Source organism: Lutjanus erythropterus, chromosome 16 (genome assembly GCF_056507025.1).
Source record: "Lutjanus erythropterus isolate fLutEry1 chromosome 16, fLutEry1.hap2, whole genome shotgun sequence".
In the NCBI taxonomy this organism is placed as follows: Eukaryota; Metazoa; Chordata; class Actinopteri; order Lutjaniformes; family Lutjanidae; genus Lutjanus; species Lutjanus erythropterus.
The window spans coordinates 4,386,666-4,405,008 of NC_139332.1; the positions used below are offsets into that span (position 1 = coordinate 4,386,666).

General features: G+C 37.0%; 1 protein-coding gene across 1 annotated transcript; it reads left to right on the top strand.

Moving 5' to 3' along the window:
• The first annotated feature begins 551 nt into the window (after positions 1–551).
• On the top strand, positions 552–15,448 carry matcap2 (microtubule associated tyrosine carboxypeptidase 2). The gene is made up of 7 exons (XM_084738948.1): positions 552–831; positions 4,095–4,765; positions 8,841–8,984; positions 10,531–10,663; positions 10,956–11,261; positions 11,447–11,544; positions 14,303–15,448. The coding sequence occupies exons 1-7, from the start codon at positions 807–809 to the stop codon at positions 14,459–14,461; spliced, it is 1,536 nt and encodes a 511-aa protein (XP_084595074.1). The 5' UTR covers positions 552–806; the 3' UTR covers positions 14,462–15,448.
• The last annotated feature ends 2,895 nt before the right edge of the window (positions 15,449–18,343 follow it).

The following is an 18,343-nucleotide window of genomic DNA, read 5'->3' on the forward strand; positions in this document are numbered from 1 at the left end:
TAATGGCCTTCCTATGGCTCCATATACAGGATGCTAAAACAAAGGAGCCACCAAATAAAGGTTTGCAGACATGCCAAGAAAAAGGGCAGCATTTTCTTTTGTTTTTTTTAAAAAAATTAGTTAACTTCTTTTTAGGTATTTGTCCGCCTTCAAATAAATAAAATGCATTATTTGGGTAATCAATGCTAGCAAGACAAAACTACTTGCCGTATATTTAGTTTATTGCTGACATTACACTGAATTGCTGTGAAATATAATAATATAATAAATTTTATTATATTATATTATATTTATAATATAATAAATATAAATAATAAATATAAAGGATAACAGGTGCAACCAGTCAATGGAAAACTACTACTAAGTGCTGTAGAATTACAAGTTATGTGTGAATTTCCGACCATTTCATTACAAAGCCCAAACGTCACAATCCATTCTTGAAGGGACTTCATTTCCCATGAGCGTCAGTGCGTATGGCGTAGCTGCCAATGAAACCATGGAAACAGCTCAGTCAATGCAGGGCTTATAATAAAGCACACGGACAACTCGATTCCTTCTTGTCAGTTTGGCTGCAGCTCAGTGTAGGCGGAACAGCTAATGTCAGGCAGTTGTTAGCCATGGATATGTTTTAAAAATGTGTTTCTGCGTGTCGTAATACACAGTCACGACAGGTTTCTGGTTCTCTTGTTTCTAATTTGACGTTAATAGCCGGCTAATTTAGTTAGCTAGTTGAACTTGCTAAATAACGTTTATATTCTTGGGAACAGCACTGTGTTGTTACAGGTTTACAGACATCGTCACAGAGGATGCTGGAGTCTATAAAAGTAACAGGTAATGTTGACTTTCTCTTGTGTTTCTCTTATTTTCCTGTGACTGTATGTAGGAGCTTGTCTACTTAACTGATTAATAACGAATAATACTGTAATAATTGTAGTATGGCAACTTTTCTTTAAATTACTGCTGTGGCATTAGTTATTCTAGTTGTTAAGGGTATGTAAGTTGAAATATGAGCTCCAGTTATCTGCTAAACTAACAAGAGGAACGTTAATGAACAAACAAAAAACATTATATTTTAGGAAAGTATTAATTTGTGGTTATCCTTTGATATTATATATATATATAACCTACATTCTACGCTATAGCTAGTGTTTAACATTCTCTGTCCTACGCATTTGTGTAGGAAAGACTGATGGTAGTCCGAATAGCAGGTTCCTTGTGAGCTTACTCACTGCTGAATCATTCTGATTACTAAGAATCATGATAATTATTGCTAATCATGTGCTTTATTTTGATAATTTGATGGATGGCAAGTCTTGGTCACACAGTGGCCAGGCTGACTACAAGTCTTCAGTTAAAAAGAAGTAGGCTAGCTATTCTCAGGAGTGCTTAAAGTGGTGGAAGTAACAATTATTTCCATTTTTTTTGGATTAATCGATTAGTTGTTTGGTTCAGAAAATGTCTGAAAACGGTGAGAAATGTTGATCACTGCTTCCCCGAGTCCAAAGTGATGTCTTCTGATGTCTTGTTTTGTCCACAATCCAAAGATATTCAGTTTACTATCAGAGAGGAGTGAGGAAACTAACTAAAATATTCAGATAAGAAAGGATGGAATCAGAGAATTTAGACATTTTTTCTTAAAAATGACTCAAAATGGTAAATCAATTATCAGAATAACTGGCGATCAATTTAATAGTTGCCAGCTAATTCACTAATTGTTGTAACTACAAAGATAGACCTTTAGTTAAATAATAAGAGCCTCTGACTCACCAGACTCCCTTTGCAGAAATGGTAATTTTATCATTGTCATCATCCTCTCCATTCAAACTCAACAGTAGGATTGAAACTAGAGGTTATTTTGATAGTTGATTAATCAGTTGATATTTTCTTGATTAATCAGCTAATAGTTGTTCATAATTTGTCCATAAAATGTCAAAAATTGTGAAAAATGTCAACCAGTGTTTCTCAAATGCCAAGATGTCATCTTCAAATCTTGATTTGTCCACACCTCAAATATATTCAGTTTACTGTCATAGAGGAATAAAGAAACCAGATAAAAAGTCAAATAATGACCCAAAGAGATTAATAGATGAATTACTCATGTCACACTCTTGTCAGCTGAAAAGCTGACATGGATCTATCTAGTGTATTTTTCAAGTATTTCCTGTAATGATTATTTTCATTATTGATTAATCTGTCGCTCATTTTCTAGATCAACTAGTTTTTTGGTCCATAAAATGTCAGAAAATGGTGAAAAATATTGATCAGTCCAAGATGGCATTCACATTTAAGATGTTCAAATAAGAGAATTTTGACTTTTTTATCTTTAAAAAATTACTCAGACGGATTAATTGATTATCAAAATAGTTGGTGATTAATTCTGGTTTGGTTGTAATAATTCCTTAATTTTGCAGATTTAGATGAGTAAATATTGGGAGAGGAGTGAGAGAAAGGTCGGACATCAGAGAAGCAGCAGTAGGAAACAGCGTCGACAGACATATTATTTTCACATCTAATGCTGCGAATTAAGGGTTTATTAGACCAAACCAGAGTTGGTGATTGTTGGAATAGTGGAAATATGAACCAAGACAGTTTTAGTGAGTTTTATTTTGTTTTCTGTGTGTTACAATAATAAAATTAATGTTTCTGTTAATGGAGTCTGGTGGATTTAGCAGGAGCAGCAAAACAGCTGGGTCTGTCTCTGTAGGAATCATTTCCATAATGTTGTCAGACACATAGAATAACAATTTGAGCCTGTTAGCACTTTTACTGGCCAGAATTTGATGGGATTACATTGTAGCTTAGTTTTGCAGCATTCTCCTTCAATCATAACAAGAAATACTTTAATGATTCCTGGGGGGAAATTACAGAATAGACATTATATAAGTGTAGAGAGAATATCAGTATATAAAAATATGTACATTATACTACAAAAATTAACAAAAATGTTATAACAGAAATATATATACAAGTATGTGAAAAAGACAAGTGCCCTGTTTTCTGTTTTCTGAAGCAGCAAATCTGTTTATATACAAATATAATACTATATATCTTGGAAAGATAGAAGAAATAGAAAATAACCAATGTCATGAATTATGCACTCTAATGTGCATCTGACTACAATATATAAAAGTGTAAATAAATAGTACTGTTCTATGTATAGTAAATTGAATTACTGGACTAGTGCACAGAACGTTGCAGTTGAGTTACTGTACATTATTTTCATGTAAGTAAGCTGTACACAGTTGAATTATTGCACCTTTGGGTAATTGCACAGGAACTGTATTGTCAATACCAGGCCACCATTTCAAAAACTGATGTTCCCATATGGGAAAATTTGAAAAAATAGGATCCAGATTGAAAAATACAGAAGTTACCCTTTAACTGTCTTGAAAATGTCTTAAATTAACTTTCTAAAACTTTCCTGAACCAGTATTCTGGGTTGATTACTGTCTTGCCCACAGTATGATATGTTAGCAGTCTGTCACATCAGTGGAAAGTAAATGATGAAATACCCAGCTGATGTGTTAGATAATAGTATTTGATTTGGTGGCTGTGCAAACCAATGAAGCCACAATTTGCACTCTCCCTCTTGCAGTCATTACTGGGCTGCAGAGGTCATTAGTTTGTGCTGTGTGTGGTTGCATGGATTCCGTCTCAGTGCTCCTGTCCCATCAGAGAGCCTGCTCTCACCGTGATGATGCTCTGTGCTCTCTGACTCTTAGCTGTACTGCCAGTCCCTGGAGACATAATGAGAATAATTTCCTCTGTGATCACAGGATACTGACTCTTGAAAGTGAACACTGTATAGCCATGGACTGCTGACAGAACAGGAGTCCAAGACAAGTAAAAAGATTTCATTTGAGTCAGATCATACTATTATGATTGTAGAAGCACAGATTACAAGTTCCATTTATTTAGTAGTTTGTTTTTTTTTAGCTTGGCATTGCAATAGATCTAATTTTATCCTGCCTTGATAAGAGGATTTGTCTATCAAGCTATCTATGAAAGGTCTGCACATGAAGCGGATTCTAAACTAAGCAGCAAACACATTCACACTCCCTTCCCTTACTGGTGTCTCATCTTACTTCTTTCAGAAAGACTCCACTGGCCAGAAGTAGAAATGTCCAAAAAGTATGTCTTAAACTCTGCTGACAAGGTACTGAGTCCAAGCCAGGTATACCTGGAGAAGATTTCTTCAGGTGTCCTCAAAGACCTTTTTAGCAGTGGCTCCAGTAGCTACAACGTCCTGCTGCAGGCAGAGGAGGAGGAGGAGAAGAAGAGCCCGAAGCAGTCCCCATACAAGAGGCCAAAAACATTGAAATGTGGCACCACATTAAGTAAAAGAAATCGTCCAGGCATGGCTCCTAAAAAAGTACGTGCTGCAGAAGGTGGCGGTAAACCTGCGCAGACGAATCGTGTCCACTCAGGCAGCAACTCCAATCTCCCTAAACCAGCACGCAACATCGCAGTAGTGGGCAGCACCATGGGCCTTACACCCCGTACAGTTCCACAGCTCAGGAAGATGATCCCCAATTCCCCTCGCACCAAACTTCCCTCGTTGCACAAAGCAGCAATCACGCGGGAAGTGGAAAATGCCAAGAAGCTCTGCATCCTCACAGCCATCAAGCCGTCTAATGTTGAAAAAGAGAAGGCCAAGTTCTTTAAGTCTGACTTCAACTACAATCCACAGTTTGAGTACAGCAACCCCGTCTCTCCGCCCGTCCTGGCACGGCACAACAATGCCTCAGATCGTTTTCTGACACAGGTAAATAATGGTGTGTTTGTGCTGCATTGTTTTGGTTTTGCTATTCGTACATACATGACTCAAGCATTCATTTCCAAAGACAATTCATTTTTTGCATGTTTAGGTCATAGCTGATGAATTTTATTTTATTAAGGAAATAAATCAGAACTGTTTTAAATTAAAAATAGGGCTGCAAATTCTGTGCATTTTCCTTTCATTTCATTTCCTTACAATTGATTAACCAGTTACTAATAATTAATAAGCTACAAAATGTTTTTTCTCTCAGTTTTTTGTCATTTTTATTTTATTCTTGTTTTTTTTCCTCCCTTTTTTCCATTGTAAGTTTAAGTTCCCTTATTCAGTAACAAACTTCCTTTGTTTTTTAATATTGTGATAAAAATCATAGCGTGGACTTCTGAAGTGTCACACCTGCATATACTGATGTTAGGAGCAGGGTTCCAAAGTCAGGTATCACCTTTGGACCAATTCTTACCAATGTCAAATACATAGTCTCTGAAACTCTCGGAGAAATGCAGGTAAATATGGGATAGAGAAACTCAAAAACCTGAAACGTGCTTACTTGCATGATGAAAAAAAAGAGAGTAAGCAGTCAGTGAGTGCAGAGGGCCACCAATTTGTGGCCTGGAGGCAGTGACAGGTGATTCATCACATCTACAGCAGTGTCCTCAGTGCACAAAAATAGTGCTGAGCTGGCTGGTTTGAGCTCACCTACCTCCTCATGTGCAGTCAGGTTGGATACTGTGATCACAGAGACCTGCTGCCAAAGCTGTTTAGCGTCAGGGCCGATCAGAGCTGATGCAGGCTGAGTCTGTTGTCTCAAAGTGAAGTGGCTGGCATTAAATAGCTCAGGATGCAAATGCATACAATGCAAATACTTTGTTTAGCAAACACTGGAGGGTTAGTTGCAAACTGTCTCAGCTGATGTCTTAAATCAACATTTACAGTGTGAGTACATGCAACAGTAATAAATCACACACAGTGTTTTCAGGTTTTTGTTCTGGAAGAAGACAAGAATTCACGTTCTGCTCAACTGACCCACAATTGAATGAATAAGTGTATTAGATCCGACGAGTTTCCAGTGAACAGGATAACAGCCCTGTGGTGTTGTGTTGCAGGCTCTTTAGTAACACAAGTAAACAGACACTAAGATAAGGAAAGAGTCAGTGAGCTGAACAGGAAATGCAGTAAAATGATCCTGTGGAGGATGCTCGTGGCTTGTTTTGTTTTTCCTGTTTGCCGCCCTGGTTTGTTTTCTTTATCTGTGTTGAACTTTGGAAGTGGACTGTCAGTTGAATCATATTTGTCTTACTGCGTGATATTTATAGCGTTTGTTGGGGCAAATGGAGCACTCTAGTACTCAGTGGAGCTGTCATTCATGCAAATGTGAAGCAGCTCTTCTAATGTAAAATAATATTCAGCATGAATCTTTTTTCCAGACTGACTGTTAAGAGTTGTACAGGAGAAGAACTTGTAAAAAATTAAAAACAGCATGAATTAGGTCTGCACGATATGGTAAAAAAGTCATATTGCTATTATTTTTGACTGAAATTGAAATTGATAATTTTTGTATTACAATGTAATTTTTACTGGAAATGAAAATATTAAAATTGTGATTATGTGATATTTGTTGGATCCTGTACCAAACAAGCACGTTTTGTTACATCTGGAGTGCAAGATTTCTAGGACAGGTCATCTCTGCAGCACTACAGTACATTAAAATGCTGTTTTCTCACAGATTTTTTCTTTTTCAAAATATTGTGATTTGCAAATCTGGTTCTGTGATGTGGATATTGCACTTGTCCATATTGCAATTTTGATAATATAGTGATTAATTGAGTGTGAATCAACACTACATGCAAGAATTCTTCTTTACATATTGGATGTTATCCAAAATTTAAGGGTTGAAGAAATAATCCAGAGAAAAGTCAGATGTTACACTTTCTAATATCTAGGGATGTCCCAATACAACTTTTTCATCTCCGATACGATACCGATATTGCAGCCTTGAGTATTGGCCGATACCGATATTGATCCGATACGATATCAGCACGAATCATACATACTTTTATTACTTATTTTGTAGTGTGGACTGTTAGAAAAGGCTTGATCAAGTGATGTTACTCAAACAGAGAACAATAGTCAGCAAACAGAGTCACCTATGGATAGAAGTGCTGGAGCGGAAAATGGACTGCTTATCGGAGCGCTTATATCGGAGATTGTAGATGCAGTCCGATAAAATCTGATACTCGTTTTTTGGCTGATATCGGACCGATATCTGATATCAATTTCGGATTGGGACACCCCTACTAATATCCATCATTAATAAATGGTAAACTGAACTGTTAAACTTTTAATGTTATAATTCATGTTATTTGATCAGTTTGTGTAATATAAAAACTTTATTTTATAAAATACATAGTTTTACAGTTGATAAAAGATGATCACAGTTACATTCTGATTACTGATTAAATTAGTCAACAGTTTCTTGTTGCACACACTGGCATTTTATATACTATATTAAGTATTTGTCATTGATTACCAAATCATTTGTTAACCTTTAACAGAGAGATGAACCAGTTATTGGAAAAAATTGTTAATGGTTAATAATTAGTTTGTTAAACGTCCATAAACATTTTGATGGCTATGAAGCAAGTGATGTTTATAAAACGTAACAATTTCTTAATACATGGTTTATAGCATATAAACAAACATTATTTGAATGTTTTGAATGTTAGAAATAATTATTTATCATTTATTAATGATGGTTATTATAAAGTGTTACCTTTGTCCATGAAGTATACAGTACAGTACAGTGTACTGTAGAGTATAAATTTGATATGATTTGTGGGTAATGAATCTCTGTCTGCTGTAGAGCTGGAACGATTAATTGAATAATCATTTACTAAATCAGTCGCCAACTATTTTGATAATTAATTAATTGGTTTGAGTAATTTCTAAGAAAAAAGTCAAAACTATCTGATTCTAGCTTCTTAAATGTGAATTTTTTCTAGTTTCTGAGCACATTGGACTTTGGGAAACACTGATCGACATTTTTCACCATTATCACTGATTAATGAAGAAAATTATTGTCAGATTAACTGATAATGAAAATAATTGTTACAGTAAAGACTTGAAGTACGTCTGTGTGCTCCACATATTTGGACCTATTCTTGTGACAGGATTAATTAATTGAGAAAATAATTCACAGATTAATCGACAATGAAAATAATTGATAGTTGCAGCACTAATAAGTTATGATAACATCAAATGATCAGACTTTCCATTAATCAAGGCTGGTGAGTTATCAGCCATCCAGAATTTGATGTTCTGGAGACAGTTATTTACATCAGTTTATTGTAATTATTAGTAGAGCTAGGCTGATAAATCTTAGCTCATTAGAGTCAAAAGAGGACCAAGTATAGAACTTTGAGAAACCCCATAGGTTAAAGAGGACTTGCCATTTTAATACCAGCTTCTCTACATCCCACAGTTGCTGATTTTACCCTGTCTTGTTATGTTTTCTTCTCTGAATAAGTTGTTTGACTAACTTGGTCTGTTTAATATCTGTCTGATTGTCTTACTGCGTCTGGCTGCACAGTTAATCAAAATATTATCAAAATAGTAATACATCCAAGTTGCTGTAATTTTTTGATAAAGGAAAAATGTGTGACAAAACAGCGTTATAATGAACTACTGTGGTGCTGCAGAGACACCCTGGTCTGCAAGTTTTGTTGCCTGGATATTGGTAAAAACCCCAACGAATGTCACATCATCATGATTTTAATAATGACTTTCGGTGAAATTAAAAATGGCAATACATAAATAGTCGTTCCCACTAATCTTGCAATTGTAGTATCTGTCAAAATAATTTCAGTATGCAATTTTTACCATATCATGCAGCTATATTTTAACAAAGCACTGTACAGTAATAGTTGTCATTTCTTGCTACCACTTGGAGCACCATAGTTAAATGTTTCTAAGTTCTGCCTACCTGTCCAACGCGTCACCAACACAGGATGTCAGTCGCTCAGTAATCATGGGCAGCTTTTACATTATGAATTATCATCTCTTGCAGGCAGTGCACATCATGGAGCTTGCCCTGCAGCGATATGGCAGCTATGAGAAGTTTGAACAGGTCACTGGGGGCAACCTCCTCACCAAGAGTCGCATCTGGCACAACGTCAAGAAGTACATGGAAAAGGAAGGCTGCTTGGGGGAGGTAAGAGGACATGTGGCTCAGGCTTATTTGATGCATTTCAGTTAATTTGCTCACTTCCGTGGTATTTTAGAATATTTTTTTTACAGTTTGAGTGTAACATAATGACAAAGCTAAGACAGCTCTGGCAGTTCTTGCTGTGGATTATTTACGTCCAGTAAAAAAAGTCATTAAGAGGCTATCGTTTTGGAGCGTGGTATTTTTCTGTAGCCGCACTCTGCAGTGCATGTCACGGTGGATTTGCACATCATCCTTACAGAGACAACAGGGCATCAAAGTGAATGAGCTCCAGGGAAAAGCAAGACCTTGCAAAAAGCCGCCACATCACTGAAGTCATCCTGCAGTTTGCTTGTGCAGAGCTGCGTTTATGTAACCATCAACAAATACATGTTACATCACCAAGTTAATAATGTTCCACTGAACACATTACACCACATATACACACACCTTGTGTGTGCTTGGTATGGTCCTAATGGGTTTAGACGTAGAACCGAAAAGAAAATTCAAAGCCAAACTCTGCGCAATTCTTGCATTTCTCTGCCCAATATTTTGAGATGATAAAAGAACATGTTTCAGTGTAACATGTTTAGAGTGTACATGGTGAGGGTTTGCAGAAAGCAGTCCTAAAAGCTGAAAATAAGTTAGAACATTGGCACCTCCATTTCCCTTGTCTCAAAGTCAACAGGATTTTTGAATGAGTTTTTGGTTAGATGGCTGAAATAAGGTCTGTGGTTAACACAGGTTTTGTTCTACAACGTAAAAAATGTCAGCAATTACCTGAAACTTTACCAGTCCCTCCAGGAAGTTGCAATGTTGTGATCACAACAATTAATGCAAATTCATGTCCTTGTCCTTGAATTCTGCACAACCTTGCAATTCTGTCCAATCCTGCAACTTTTCTGCAAATTTGACCAATCATTGTAGCTTTGTTTTTTATTTTTACTTTTTATGTTGTCACAGGTATTGAAAGAACACAAGGTTTGTCATTGTTACTCATATTTAAAATGCTCTGTGCACTTTTAGATTTTATAATTTTGCGATCGCTGTTTTGACTTTAAGTTAGAGCTACAAAAAGTTTTTCTCTTTTTGTGTAATACCCTCTAAGTGCACTTCTTCATTTATAAATAAAGCATATTTTGTTAGAATTTTTATAATCTTGAGCCTTTTTGGTGATGGTTTTTCAAATACTCAGAACAGTGTGGTTTTGTTCTTCTTGCAAATTTTCCTTGCTTCCACAGTTTCATTGTAACTAATTTTATTTTATTAATTTATACATTTTTAGAAAAGCTGCCATAAGATTAAACTTGATGTAGGGTGGGATTATGTTGTGACAAGTAAATATGTCTCGTCCCCTTTTTCTCAAAAATGAATGGGGAGTAACTTGATTTAGGGGCACTCACAACCTTTTTTCAAGCCACTTTCCAAGAAACAAATGGATGTATCATCTAATGCTAATCTAGTGTTTTTGTTGTTGTCACTAATATCTTGGATCAAACATTCAAAGAAAATACTCCTAAGTAGTAACATTGAGTTGCATCTGTGTTGATAGATTGTAGTCCAGGTGACAGATGACCTTCTGTCCAGAGCCTCCATGACGGTGGTGAACAGCAGGCCCACACTGACCATCAACATCTCCACAGCCCGAGAGCACTGGCTGGAGGGCATGCTGAGGCATGAGATTGGTTGGTACAGCAGCTCTCAGATATGGTGCATGCTATATTCTTAATGTGGGGCTCCTGGGGGTCACTAGCTAAATGGAAAACCATTGAAATTTGACTGTAATGCAGTTCATTAAATTACTTCTCGAATCACAGGTCTATTAGACTGTCATAGCCTGGGTCCAGACCTACTGTCTTCCTCTTTCTACTAAGAAACTGTTATTGATATTTGTACACTGTATCAGTAGACAAGTGTATGAATCTATGGTCAAAATCAAGTACAACTCTACAAAAGGTCCTTGTCTCTGTCCACCAGGCACACATTATTTCCGTGGCATCAACAACTGCCACCAGCTGTGGAGCAGCAGCGCAGGCAGGAAGAAGCACAACCTGAAGCCTCTGAACCCCACAGAGGAGGGCCTGGCCAGCATCCATAGCGTCCTGTTCAGGAAGGACCCCACACTGTGGCGCGCCGCCCTGCTCTACTACACAGTCTACCAGGCCAGCCACATGTCCTTCTCTCAACTCTTCCACAATCTGGGACGCTTCGTCCAGGACCCCAACACCCGCTGGGACTATTGCGTCCGAGCGAAGAGAGGCCAGACCGATACAGCACAACCAGGTCACCATGTCCCTAGACAGGGTTTAATACTCAACAGAGAGTATGCTGATATATTTCACCAATGTTGGCTTTGATTATGCATTTGATGTAGAGTCAGACAGTCCTCACTGGTTGTCTTAACCTAACTTTATTCACATGTAATACGTTAAAAATATTCATATCTTTTCTTACCTCCCACATTGCAGGATGCTTCAGTAAAGACCAGGTCTACCTGGATGGTATCCTGAAGATCCTGAGATACAGAGACAAGATCAACTTTCCTCTGTTGATGGCTCTAGGAAAGGTGATACAGCTCAACTATCTCTGTCTCATGGCATTAGTCAGTTCGTCAGTTCACTAAGCAGTAATGAATAACTGCTTCCTGGATTATCCTCACGTGAGTCTTTTATTTACAGTAGATGAGTCAGTGCTGTTGTTCACAACCTGAACCAAGCAGGTTGATCAGACCTTCACCAGGTGGCTGCTCCTCCTCCTCCCTGAATATAAATCTAGACCCTTGCAGGCATCTGTGATACATACTGTGATGTGTTCTGGAAGTCTGTCAAAAGTCCACACTTATCTGTCAGTGTGGTGAGGTCCTGGCATTTGGATTCAGCCAGTGTCCCATTTGTAGAGCAGCCTCTTTTGTAGGACAGGCTACAAAGGTGGGCCCTATAGAAGACAGAAGAAGTGGCTGAACTGACTAGTAGTGGCCTTGTTCCCTTGTTCCCTTGATACCCACCACTGCCAGGCACTACTCTTTCCATCTTCTCTGGATGCACTCATTAACCAGAGACTGATACTTGTATGGCTGCCCCTTGAATGTCCATGTCACTGATGATGGGTTCTCTGTTATAAATAATTTATCTGACCTCACACTCAGTTATGTTCCCTCTAAAAGCTACTTTCCTGGGTTCTGTTCTCACTACTGCAGACAAATTGTCCTGCTCTGTTTTTCGATTTTCCTGTCAGTGGCGTCATGTTTCTAATGGTTTCTCCTCCCTGCCAGTGCTACTATGACACCAACTATAGTAGAAAGTAACAGCAGAAGAATATCTTTTGTGACATTCAGTCGCATGAAATAAAAGTTCAACTTCATAGACGCTGGTTACAGTTCAGACATAGAGTAAAATGGATAGAAAGCAAGGCCGAATGTCTGAGGCTTATATAAGAACCTCTCTAAGAAAAGAACAGACAGTGTTCTGCTTCAGAGGAGCTGAAGGCACTGATGATTAAACAAGGTTATGATTCCAGCTGTAGATGTTGAACATGATGTAAGACATGTTTTTAATAACAACAGAAGCTTGAGGGCAGAATACACAGAATAACTGGCATGAAATGATGAAATTAATTGAAATCCTGCTTGTCACAATCCAGGTCATCACTCACTTTTCACTTTACACAAATTCACTTTATTTTGAATTTAAAGGTAATTTAGTCATGACTGCTGTGTGGTTTTAGGGATGGCAGTGCTGGTCTATCACTTTGGTCCTCATTGAAATATCTCAGCAACAATTTCATACATCATCATGAAATTTAGCACTTTCACTAATAACTGTCTTCTGCTGACTTTTCCTCTCGTGCCATTAGTTGATCATCAGGCCAAAATGTCTGTCTGATTCTTTTCTTTATGACCACATACCTGCCAACTGATGACATTACCATCAGTCTTGTAGCAAACCAAACTTGGAACCAAGCAGCAACCTTCAGGGCTGAAAAATGAGAAGTGCCAGGCTGGCTCCAAAAATATAGATATAATATAAATATAATTATATAAACTCCTATATTAAAATGATCAGCTGTGCAGCAGAAATAAACATGTTCACAGCCTGGTACGAAAAAAAAAACGGTTTGGTAACTAATGGTGTGACTTTTTATGTATCTCACTCAGTTATATTAAAGGAGTAATATGTAGTTGTAGTGCCTACAAAATCCATTAACATATCAGTTAACTTAACCATAATTAACAACTACACCTTCTACAAGATTATTAATTATTTCTTATGACACTAACTCATTCAGTGAACATTCAGCATTAATTTGAACTCTAATTAGGCAACATGAAAAGGGCAAACAAAAACTGCCTGGAAAAGAAATTTCACTGTGGTTGCAGCATTGATGTCAGAGAAGCGTGCATTTCAATTTCACGTTTCCTTGATCTCTGATGACATATCTTGGTCATTTTATGATTTATTACGGTAAATACATTATAGATTTCTCATTAAATAATTAAGGGCATGCCTATTTTGAGTGACAGGTGGGTACCATCACAGATGGCTAGCAGCTAGGTAGCCTTCAGCTGCACCCACGCACCACCTCTTTGCCCATTTTTAGATTAGCCAGGAATTAGCTAAGTTAGGCACTGCCTAGATACACTGGAAACCTATGGGTGATGTCCTGGACATAATTTATATACAGTATATGATTGGGACAGCAGTAATCATTACATACTAAACATCACCATGTGTCAGCATTTGTTACTGTGAGCATGTTAGCATGCTAGCATTAGCCTTGAGCTCATAGCACCACTCAGCTAACAAAGCTATGCATTGTTTAAATTAAATCTTAAGTAATTAAAGGGTGACTCCATGTCTTAATCTAGGATTACAAAGGTGCTTTGTTTTCTCCTGTACTTTTGTACATAATATTTCTTTTCCAAATATAAAGGTGCATTTGTTTTTACGCTTTTAAATTCTTAACTTTACGGGTCAAACAAAAACAATGTCCAGCTCCTCTGCACTTTACTTTATTTATGTATGTATGTATTATGTATGTATTTATGTATTTATTTTTCCAAATCTGGCACTTCTAGGCCTGAGATAGGGATTTAGATGTAGCAACATCATCATGCAGAGACCTATGTCAGGTCATGTGGGAAAACATTTTTAGAAGGGCTTGGGAAAAAAGCATTTTGATGCTAAAACATACGACCAAAAAGTTGAATGTTCAGATTTAAATGCATGAGTAACATTACTGAGTGGATACAGAATGATATAAAAACAAGTTCTGGTTCTGATCAGGAGGTTGCTAATTGTGTCTCTCGTGTGTTCCTGTGAGCTAAGGTGTCATATGAAGATGTAGACCGCCTGAAAGCACTGGCTCAGATGGAGAACGTCCGGATCCCGCACTTCATGCAGGACCAGGCGAGGTACACCGAGCAGCTGACCAAAATCATGGCGGTCAACCAGCTGACTGATGAGGAGCTCAAGACCATCATCTGAGCCCGCTCTGCGGCCCTGCACAAACCCGAACACGCCTGAATAAAACCTGTCACACCACTGCCAGCTGTGGCCCGCATGCCTCAACACCACCACCGTGCATGGTAACAGAGTGTGTGACTTGTGCAGCGTGCTGTATTGCATGTAGTTTAGAGTAGTGTCAGACAGAATATGTGAGTTTATTCTGTTTATTATTAATCTGTTATTGGCTTTGAAATAAAAAAATACCTATTATTTGACCAGCTCAATTCTCCACTCATACAGAGGAGATGACCTGTGGAATCATTTCAGTTTGTTGTGTTTAGAGTTGGATGTAGTTTGAATTTTGTTACCAGTGCCAATACAATACCTGGATTACTGTAACAATACAAAATGATACTTGTTTGTTACCTGACTTTACTTTTCTATAACATTTACCAAGCACTTAGTGCCAATTCAGTTGTGTTTGTGGTGTGATATCCAGTCTTACCTCTAAAGGATTTTCATTAATAGCTTCTCTGTAGCCACATTAGCATGCTTTTCAAAAGAGAGCTTTAATTTCCCACAGTGACCTAAATTAGAGCCTGACTTGATTGGACTAATACAGATATTTGAGACTTAAAAAAAATTGATAACTATATGTCAGCCAATATTAGTTTTTTAACATGAACGCATCACATTAACAAATGTATTTGATTAGGATGCCTTAAAGGGATAGTCTGGATTATTTGAAGTGGATTTTTATGAGTTACTTATCAATGGTCAGTGTATTATCTGTATCAGATGACAGTGGACACACCCCTCGTTTAGAGAAGCACAGAGGGGCACCAGCATGGAAGCTAAGCAACGTACTACTTTGGATACGGTCAGCATCAAAAGGTATTTTAGATACTTAAAATGTCTACCTAGAAAAATTCATATCAGCTTAAGTGCACACTATATTTAGAACATTTTCATTGCTTTACCTTGACTTCAGACAGTCTTTTCCAAAAGGAAAGTGCCATTATATAAGACAAGCCTCGAACTGAAAGTATGTTTGCGTCACTGTGTCATCCGAACTATCTGTTCAAAACACTATAGTCACACAAGAACCTCAACAAACCAACAGATCAAGGCAGAGGTAGATCAGCAACTCCCGTGCTCTGTGTGGTAAAATGACTGATTTTACTCATGGAATTTGGTTTGGACAGAGTGATATTTGCCTTTGTTGTTGCCCCTGTCCGCAGCAGTACATTTCTCTGCTTCTCAAAATTGGGGGCGTGCTGGCCAGCATCTATTGTAGGTTTTACACTTCACACACTGTCGATGCAATGTGAATAAACCAAACAATATTAATTCTACAACATATTTTAGCATTAGGCTAATTGGGTTTAATTCAAATTCAAACAAGTTATTTACTAATTTGAAAATATTCAGTAACTAATAACAATAACTCTGCCACAAACTAAAGTAGCAGGTGAAAATGGACGCTGCATCCGTCAGGCTCTAATCTAGATGCTACCCCATAAGGCAGTTTCAACCTGACAAAAATGAAGACGTTTACATGCACACTAATTTTCCACTATTATTCTGAATATGACAATATTCAGAATTTTATACAGGTCATGTAAATAGCATATTCCGAATTAGGCGTTATTCTGAATGTAGCATTTTCCGATTAAGACCTGGGATATGCTGCTGCTGTTCCGATTTTAGGAACATTCTTTGTATCTTAATTTGGAATTTGTGTTGCAGTTGATACATGGCCTCTTGCCTGTTAGTGGTCTCTTGCTTCTTGGACACGAAGGGGGTCTTTGGATGTGCTTTGGTTATGATTTAAGCTGCAGGACATACATTGTTACGTTACTCGGAGTATGCATGTAAATAGGAATATTAGTGGAATAGTGGTTGTCATTAGCCATGTAAACAGCTTAAATTGTTTGCTAGCTAAAAAGTTAATAAAACATTACATTGTGTTCTAACAAGCTAAAAATGTAACAGAAGGTTAATTTGTTTACTAGTTAACTAAAAGGTAACAAAATATGGCATTGTTGCTAACTAGCATAAAAGTAAAAAAAAAAATTATGTTGTTTGCTAGTTAACTAAAAGGTAACAAAATATGGCATTGTTGCTAACTAGCTAAAAAGTTGACAAAAAGTTATGTTGTTTGCTAGCTAACTTAGAATTTAAAACGTTACATTATTTGCTATCTAGCTAAGAAGTTAGTTTAGTCATGATGGCTTGGCAGAGAAGCCCTAATTTTTCCTCTTTTGAGAAAAACCTGTTGGCTGAATTTATGGAGCAATGTGGCCAAATAACAGAAGACAAAAATGCAAACAACAGGACAGTATGGAAAAAAATATTACAACTTTGCAGGAATATTGTGTGTTCTTTGAAAAAGGGCAAAAACTGGAATATTTTGTGCATGTAAACAGCCAATGAAATTCTTGGAGAATATCTGAATGATTATTTTTTTGTGAGCTCTTGTGCATGAATATGGTTACATTTAGATGTGGAATATTCATTAGTTTTAGCATAATCCATCAAGAAATTGTTGATCTTGTTCTAATATAATGATTCTTTCTCTCACGCACCTATGATCTAAGTGTACTTACCTAGTGTTTATATCTGTCTCTTTAGTGAAGATGAACACATTCTTGCACTTTGTTTCCTCTAGATACCACTTAGGGTTACAAATATTTTTGTAGAACAGATTTTAGTCACTATAATAGAGAGTTGTTACTGGTGAAAGCAGGATGGTTCACAACAGTTCTGTCCCGCAGGAAAAAGATGGACAGATAATGCTGCGAGTGCTTCATCAGCGCTGTCGCACACAGGCCTGCTAATTAAAGCCGAGCCTGTCAGCATTGTTCTACACTGACTGAATAGAAAATGTTCCTGAAGTGTGAAAGTCACTTGTAACGCTGTGTCTGAGACTTTGAAGGTGTGTTTCTCATTACACTCGATGAAACCCTTAGTGGTCCAAGTGCACTGATTTGAAGCCCTGTTAGACTATTTGCACTTTGTAACCTTTGATCTACCTTCTCCACTGCACTGATATGGGCAGTTACTGTGTTGGTGTCATTTATACAGATTGGTATATTCATGTTTTACAAAACAAACCAAATGCCTCGTGGTTTTACTGTGATACTTGATGAGTGTTTGTGTTGTTAAAACCAAGAATGACCTAATATTGGGAGCATGTGTGCTACTGTTTCCTCAAAGACCTCTTAAATGGTACAGTTTAATAACATGGCATTTCTATGTGATGTTTTCTATTTGAATGACTTTTTGTGATATTCATATCTAGAATCTTCAAATAAAGTAACAAAGTGGACTCCCTGAAATGAGTTATATGCATCATCCATGTGTTTATGTGATTGTATCATTACTCACAGCATTAGAACAAGGGTGTCATATTGATTTTAGTTCATGGCAGTAGAATTTTTCTACAGGGAGGCTACACTGAAAAACAGGCAGACATCTTAAAGTATTGCACCAGTCTATTTTAATACACAAAAAGGGCCTTTATTTGTATTTCCTTTTTATGTAACAATTTATGCCGAAAGACCAATGTAAGCAAAAATTTCCTCAATAAGTATGAAAGAAATCTGATAGCACAAACTTTCAGATGATGGAAGAAAATTCTGAACATGCTAAAATCTATTAGAAAATAACATTTAAGAATAAATAAATAAATAAATAAAAATGGTATTACATTTGAAATCTTGTGTCTACCAATATGCTTTTTGTAAATAAATTCTCTGAGAGATGTAAATTTCTCTGACTGATTAAATATATTTGCCAGGATTATATAAAACACCTACTTTAAGGTGTGTTGCTCACTTTTTTTGCACAAAACAGCAACTATTTAAAAGTTTGTAAAAAAAAAAAAACAAAACAAAAAACAACACCACAGACTCAGCC